Source organism: Chiloscyllium plagiosum, chromosome 3 (assembly GCF_004010195.1).
Source record: "Chiloscyllium plagiosum isolate BGI_BamShark_2017 chromosome 3, ASM401019v2, whole genome shotgun sequence".
NCBI lineage: Eukaryota > Metazoa > Chordata > Chondrichthyes > Orectolobiformes > Hemiscylliidae > Chiloscyllium > Chiloscyllium plagiosum.
Genome location: NC_057712.1, coordinates 71,428,197 through 71,436,575, shown reverse-complemented (window position 1 = coordinate 71,436,575; position 8,379 = coordinate 71,428,197). Strand labels below are relative to the sequence as shown.

The 8,379-nt window shown below is 36.5% G+C and overlaps 1 protein-coding gene across 1 annotated transcript in view; it reads left to right on the top strand.

Moving 5' to 3' along the window:
* The window catches only part of gja1b (gap junction protein alpha 1b), a 20,501-nt gene extending 12,622 nt beyond the window's left edge, over positions 1-7,879 (top strand). Inside the window, exon 2 of the mRNA XM_043684280.1 lies at positions 4,653-7,879. Within this exon, the coding sequence (XP_043540215.1) occupies positions 4,669-5,817 (1,149 nt within the window). The 5' untranslated portion in view covers positions 4,653-4,668 and the 3' untranslated portion in view covers positions 5,818-7,879. The remainder of the gene's footprint in view (positions 1-4,652) is intronic.
* Positions 7,880-8,379: the final 500 nt, after the last annotated feature.

Here is an 8,379-nt window from a genome sequence, read left to right as displayed (position 1 = left end):
CAGGTTTTACAGTTCCTGCGGTGGCAGGGGAAAGTGCCAGGATGGGAGGGTGGGTCGTAGGGGGGGCGTGGACCTGACCAGGTAGTCACGGAGGGAACGGTCTTTGCGGAAGGCGGAGAGGGGTGGGGAGGGAAATATATCCCTGGTGGTAGGGTCTGTTTGGAGGTGGCGGAAATGTCGGCGGATGATTTGGTTTAGGAATCTCTAACCACCCTCATCCTCTCTAACTTTCCCCTGATCTTCCCTTCTTTTCCACTTGCTCCTTCCCACTTTTCTTGGCCTACAACATGAAACCCGTTCCTTTTCCACTCAACCTTTCTTTGGAAAAGAACAGAAAATTTTGGATTTGAAGCATTCGATAAAGTTTCACTTACCCTTTACATTTTCTCTTAGTGATGGTTGTTGCCTGGCATTTGTCTGGTATGCATGTTATTTATCGACCTGATTATTATTCAGGCCTTGCTTCATATAAATAGGGACTGCTTCAGTATCTGAGAACTTTGGAAAGGTTCTGAATATTGTACAATCATCAGTGAACATCCCCACTTCTGACCTCTGAAGCAGCTAGAGATGCTGGTCCTGGTACACAGCCTGAAGATACATAAGCGATGGTATCTCATGTTTAGAAGATGGTCTTCCAACATCTTTTGTGTTAAATATAGATCCAACTAGAAGATGACATTTTCTCTGATTCCCATTGACTTACATTTTGATAGAGTTCATTGATGTCATACTTTGTCAAATGTTGCTTTGATATCAAGAGAATTCACTCTTGTATTATGGCTTGAATTCAGCCCTTTTTCTCCCATGTTTGGCCTGAGGCTTAATGATGTCCAGAACTGCAAAACCCTGTTGGAATGCAATTGAGCAGCAGTGAGGATATTCTTCCTGGTAAGCACAACTTGATGCCACTGTTGAAGATGTCATCCAATCCAGAATGAAGATGGGTCTTCATCTCTACAAGACTGGCGGTCATTTTATCCAATACAGTCATGTATTTCCAACAGATAGATTGTATAAATGAGGTCAACTTGAAATTTTCTTTCTCAAAAACATAAATTGCAGGAAAAACTTTTCAGCTTTGGTGATATTTGTGGAGAGAAACAGTTAATGTTTCAGATTTTCTTTCTTCAGAATTAGTTCTAAAGCAGTATCAGTTGACCTGAAACATTGACTTTGCTTTGACTTTGTGTTGACTGACTGCCATCTCTACAAGGACACTTGAGTGAATCAGCTACATATTTAGATCAGGAATACTGGGACTGCTGAAAAGTTAAAAGACCACAAAATGTAGCCTCAGACCAGCTTAATCATCAAACAACAGATTCTACTTTCTTCTTATTTCTTGTAACGTCTAATTTTATGTGTGTGTGTGTGTGTGTGTGCCATACATAGTGGTTGGTGCATTTTTTATTACTTTATTTAGATTAGTTTAAGTCTGATAGTCCTAACCTCTGTTTATGAATCTCGAGAAAACCTATATGTCATTGTTCCTTTTATAATCACAGCACATAAATAGTTAAGTACTCAATAATTTGCCATGATGTGCTTTAGAGAAAAAACAAACAAATATTATGGTCAAAAATGAAGTGGAAAAAGAAGGGAGACATTCCAACAGTCCTCATGTTATATGAATGAAAATTGTTGTAGTCATTCCAAAATGTGTAGCATAGTGCTGTCAGCACTGGTCAGTCTATCCTGTTGCTGAGGCAGCATCTACCTCGGGATGGGGCTGAGGGCCATTTATATGTGAGGTATAAATTAATGAGTATGAGTATGATAGGATTCTGAGACAAATCTCCCAGTTTTGGCTCAAGTTCCCAGATGTTGGCGAGGAAGATTTTGCAAGGTTGACTGGCAAAGTGTATCTTGCTGTTTTTTTGGTATCCATTTTAATGCTGTGTGTTGTTGGATGTTGTTCTATTCAGATTTTCTGTCACATAGAGTCATAGAGATGTGCAGCATGGTCCAACTCATCCATTCTGACCAGATATCCTAAACTAATTTACTCCCCTTTGCCAGCACTTAGCCCATATCTGTCTAAATCTCTCCTATTCATATATCCATCCAAATGCCCTTGAAATGTTGTAATTGTGCCAAACTCCACCACTTCCTCTGGCAGCTCATTACCTTCTGCGTGAAAATGTTGCCTCTTAAGTCCCTTTTAAATCTTTCCCTTCTCATCATAAACCTATGTCCTCTAGTTCGGGACTCCCTTAACCCAGGGACAAGACCTTGTCTATTTACCCTATCTATGCCCCTCTTGATTTTATAAACCTCTATAATGTTACCCCTCAGCCTCCGATGCTCCAGAGAAAACAGCCTCAGCCTATTCAGCCTCTCCCTATAGCAGTTTAATGCAACTGAGTGGCTTCATGAGACCTCTTCAGAGAGCAATTAAAGGTCAGTTGTTATGGGTTTGTTGTTCAGGCTGTGCAAGGATTTAGGTTTCCTTTCCTGAAGGAAACTGTGATCTGTTCAATCTCAGAATCACAGTTTTATTGCAGTGCATCATGTCTGCTCTGGCTCTTTGAACATTTGATCTCTATGCAAGGTTACAGGGAAAAGGCTGAAGATTTTCACTTTGTTTCTGTTTAAATAATCATCCAGTTCCCTCCTTAATGCCTCAATTGAACCTGTCTCTACCACACTTTTTAGACAATGAATTCTAACTACTCACTGGTAAATATATTTTTTTCTCACCTCACAATTATGCTTTTCTTTGGGAAAAGCTATAAAATTGTAACCCCGGTTCTCAATCTTTTGATAATTAGGATGGTTTTTCCCTGCCCACTTTGTCCAGACTCTTCATGATTTTGTAAACTTTTACTAAGTCTCCTCTTCACCTTTTCCTCTCCAAGGAAAACGTTTCCAAATTCTTCAATCTTTCCTCATCGCTTTAGTGCTCCATCCTTTTTTTTTCCACTGAACCCATTGGATTCACATCTTTATTAAAGTGTGGCGATACTATGCACAACAGTATTTCAGCTGACAATCATAACCCATTGCTCTTGTACTCTATATACCCCTATTTATAAAGCATAGTATACTTTGTCACCATCTCTCTGCATTTATCCTCACTTTTAATGACTTATGTAGACCTGCACCCAGGTCTTTCTGCTCTTTTAGAATCATACCCTATATTTTATTCTCCTTTTTACCAAGCTTTTACTGTGGAAGTGCTTACAGAAGACTTGGGCTTTCCTTTTGCTACTAGTATTTGTTTTCACATTTCTGAACCTTCTGTACTCAGCTTGGTTCTGTATTTCTTTGTGTCTTAAACAGACTTATTCTTTAAATTCTACCATCTTTGCCATCCAGGGAGCTCTGGATTTGTTTGTTTCACCTTTTCTCTTTAAGGGACTACATACATTCTGTGCCCAAACCATCTTATCTTTCATGTTAGTTCATTGTTCAGCTAATTTTTTTTCGACTGACCTTTAATTTCAGTCTCACTCGATAAAACCAATCTAATAACATTATTGTTATCCTACTATCTTCTTAATCACAATTCTTCAATAATATTCAAATTATTCTTCATCGCCCTTCTTTTCTTAAACTTCAATTCATTTTGCTTAGCTTATTTTCTATACTTTCCAAAATGGCCCTCTGTATTAGGAAACCTGTCTTCAAGTTATGTCCAAATTTGTTTAGTGAGCATTGCTGACAAGGCCAGCTTTTGGTTCACATCTCTAACTGCCCTTGAACTGAGAGCTTCTTTAGAGCATTTCAGAGTGCATTTTAGAATTAGCCACATTGTTATGGATTTGAAGTCATAAAGGCTACACCAGGAAAGGATGGCTGATTTTTGTTTTTCCTTAAAAGACACAAGTGAACAAAATGGATGTTAATGACAATTAGTGATAGTTTATTGATGGGTTTCAATTCCAAGTTTATCAATTAACTGAATTTAAATTTCGCTAACTGCCATTTAAGGATTTGAACAAGTGATTTCTAGTCCAGGGATACTACCATTTCATCACCATCTACCCCGCCTCTAACAGGTAATTTTGAAGAAGTAATAAAGTAGCTGTATAGAATAAAAAAAAGGCTGTCTGAATTCAAGTTTTTGCTTAAAAGGGAATACATACCAAAATTTATCACTTCAACATCAGGCATTTTACTTCCTGAGTATGAAATGGCACAGATGTGAAAAGTTGCTAGAGTATCGCACAATTTTAAGTTTGTCGGTTAACTAGATATTAACTTCATTTACCTACATTTATCAAAACACTCCAAGTAGTCGAAACACTTCAATATGCCAAAACAATTAAGAATGAAATAAAAGAATGGGATAATATTTGGAGTGTTTTGATGTGTGATGTGATTTCTAAATTATTGTACTACACAAGGATTGATCGTAAAAGATGAACTGTAACTATTATATTTAAAATTTTGGTTTACCTGATTTCAAAGTTAATGGTAACCATAACATTTCTACCTGGTGTATTACAACTGCTTTGTACATAAAATTGCTCTGGTGTCAAATAGAGTTTCCAGACATAGCACTGGCGAAAAGAACAGTTATACAACAGAACTCTCCACTCAGAGCTTTATTAAAGGAAGCATACAAAGTAAACTTTGTTCTAAAATGAACAAAAGTCGGAAACAAGTTTGAATTCTTCTGATACATTTTTGTCATTTCTTTACAGCTAAGTTTGAATCAGGATGGGTGACTGGAGTCTCCTAGCAAAAGTACTGACGAAAGCACAGTCCTACTTGATGCCAGGAGGTAAACTATGGCTTTCCGTGCTTTTCATCTTTCGTGTTCTAGTGCTGGGGACTGCCGTGGAATCCGCCTGGGGAGATGAACAATCTGCATTCAGCTGCAACACTCAGCAACCAGGTTGTGCGAACGTCTGCTATGACAAATCCTTCCCCATCTCCCACATTCGACTCTGGGTTCTTCAGATTATTTTCGTCTCGACACCCACTCTGGTGTACCTAATCCATGTCTTTATCGTTTCTCATAAAGAAAAAAGATTATCTAAGAAAGAAAAATATTTAAAGATACTCCAAGAAGAAGGTGAAGACGTCAGCCTTGCCTTGAAACAATTAGAACTAAAGAAAGTCAAATATGGTGTGGAGGAGCAAGGCAAAATTAAAATTAAAGGATCTCTTATGCATACTTACGCAGTCAGTATTGTCTTTAAAATAATTTTTGAAGTGACTTTCATTTTAATTCAGTGGTGCATTTATGGTTTCAGATTCATGCTGGACACAATTTATGCTTGTGAGAGGTACCCATGCCCACACACAGTAGACTGCTTCCTCTCGCGACCCACTGAGAAGACTGTCTTTATCATATTTATGTTGGTGGTATCCGTTGGTTCAGCTGTGCTGAACCTGACAGAGCTTTTCTACATTATCTTCAAAACATTAGCAGATCGTGTTAAGCAAAATAGCCACTTATTTCAGGGCTCTCAAAGTATGGGTGTGAACCCTCTCAAAGACTCATCCTCATCAAAGTATGCCTATTATAATGGGTGCTCCCCACCAACTGCTCCCATGTCCCCTCCTGGATACAAGCTTGCTACTGGGGACAGGAATATGTCCTCCTGCAGAAGCTACAATAAGCAAGCTAATGAACAGAACTGGGCAAATTACAGCACCGAACAAAACAGGATTGGTCAGGCTGGTAGCACCATTTCCAACTCCCATGCACAGGCATTTGATTTTCATGGTGAACATCCAACCATCCAAAAATCACCATCAATAACAGAGTTACAGCCTATTGGTCTCAAGGAACAGAGACCACCTAGTAGAACCAGCAGCCGTGGGAGTAGCAGGCCACGACCAGATGACCTTGAGGTCTAGCCTGATCTAAAATTTAAGACATTGTCTCATTTCTATGAATAGATACATTATTTTTCTGGAAGTGCACTCCAGATGTTGGTACCAAGTAGTTATACGTTATGCTCAATATCAACTAATAATTCAACGGCTCACCTTTTACAGAAAACCATGCTAATGCTCAGAAATACCCTTTATTTTTGAGGATATGCACTCCAGTAAAATAATTCATGGAAAAACCCAGCTGAAAAATTTAAGAACCCTTACTACAATAAAGTCTTGCTGATCTTATACATTTTTAACCACAGTCTTGCATTATACCAAAGTATTCTTTTTAACCTCCTTTCTAATTTGATATTTTTAAGTATTCTCTAAGCCCAGAAATAACATTGCAAGATACCATCTTGCACTTAAGTTTTTCTCCACTCAGAACAAAATATGTCTTTCACTGTTATGGTCTGACACAATAAACTCATTCAATTCTGGACATAATTCGAGATAATGTTGCAGTCACAAGAATCTGAAATTACAGCAATACTTTTCCAATTCAGATTTCTCACTCTATATTTGTAATTATTTATCCAGCAAAACAATTTTCAAAGTATTTGCATATATTTCTTCTCTGTGTGAGCATTTCATATTTCACCTAACTTTGTGTCTAATCACAAGTTTGACTGAACGTTTTTTTCCACATCTTCCCATTTTTGACTTCTTTTGTAAATAAAAGTGTTTTCAGCTGAATAAAGTGGAACTTCATCTAGTAAAAAAAACAATCAAATCATGAATCTTTTTTTGGGGATTTTAAATAATGTAAAATCTTTGTACAATTAGATCAAATCAATATTTTGTAGTATTTTAACAAAAAGATCAGTTATTTTCTTTAAACATCTTTTATTTAAAGGAGACCCCAATGAACAGTAGTAGAGCATTCTGGAATAATGTTGCAAGGTGATGATTCTTAAATATTGACATGTTTTGATGCATTTGGTTGAGAATACAGCCTATCTGATGTGTATGTGTTTGTTTAAATACCTGTGTAAATATGGGAAGTCAAATTCCACTGTTCAATCATATAATATGAATAATATTGTATCCAGGTGGGATACTGTGTTTGTTTTTTGAGAAAGGTAAGAGTGGTTGCTAATTTGTGCTAAGCCGTAGTAACTTTATTCTTGGTATGAATGAGATTTTAATAAAAAATGCTGTGATAGAGATTGTAGTACTGTTTAATACTTTTTGAGGTGAAGTTATCAGTAATATGAAACCTATAGTCAATGTGCTTTGTGCTGGACTAATATTTAGTCAACAAGTAATAAAGGTATTCGCCAATATAGCATCACAAATATCTGCATTCACCAAACTGTATTATTCTGATCTTGTAAATAGCTTATCCACCACATCACATAAGCAATTCTACAACAGTTCTAGAGTTTGACTTGGTCATCATGAATTCAAGTTTTGTTTATTACTTTAGCTATAATGGCGTTTGCACTGAAACTTTATATTTGCTTAGAATGCACAATGACGCTGAAGAGGGTTACAAGCTGTCAAATAGCGTGCATATAACTATTTATTTTGATGCAGAAGAGTTGTGTCTTTGCAATAACTGAACCTAATTACTTTGAAAAGTTTATCATTTTCGGTCACATTTATTTTGTAAAGGCAGTGGATAGAAAGCCTTCAAGTTTTGAATAAAGAAGTGAGAAAACCTGCTAATTTGTGTTCAGAGTACCAGAGTGTGAAGTTGTTGTCTGATACCTGTTTCAGCTGTCAAGTGCATCTCTCCAGCACAATCTGTAAAGAGTCACTTGTGCTACTGGTAAGCATTTTGCGGTGGTTATAAAAAAACTTGATGTTTATCCATAAAGAAAGGCACATGAAACAGTGATGTTCTCATTCATAATAACAATTTTTTGTGATGTGCTAGTCAGTGTTTTCTAATTTCTTGTTAACATTCCATGTTAAATCACTGACAAGCAACCCCTCTTGTACTGAAACTCATACAATTGTTGTTACCATGCATGTGAGCAATCTTCTGTTCATTAAAACCTGATAACTTAAAACAATAAAGTGACTTTTTAATAGATGGCTCTTTGTTGATCTTGTTTTATGGTATCAATTATAAGGAAATTAAAACCTTCAGGTGTTTTACTGTAAGGTTGACATCATGCTTTTCTGCATTCCCATTCATATGGTCCATGTTCCTGATTTATTTTACTTTTGTATAGATGATTTCTGGTTTTTAGCCAGCAAAACATATTGCAAACACTTAAGGCTTATATACTTTGCCTCAAATGCCATGTGGAAAAAATATTTTTGTATGCGTGAAGAAGCATTTGTGAAGCATTATTCACAGAAATCCTCAAAAGTTCTAGAAAAAATGGAAAGCAAATGACAGAAAATGTCAAAATTGGAAAATAAACTTAAAGATTGTCAATCCCTTTCATTCCCTCATCTTAAAATTTTGTTGAAATTTTATCGTCTATTCTTTTATGGAATAAAAAAAACACATCCCAAACCAAAGATGAAAGTATTAAACATTATCAGCTAACAACTAAAATGTAAAATTTCCTTCAAAATGATTGC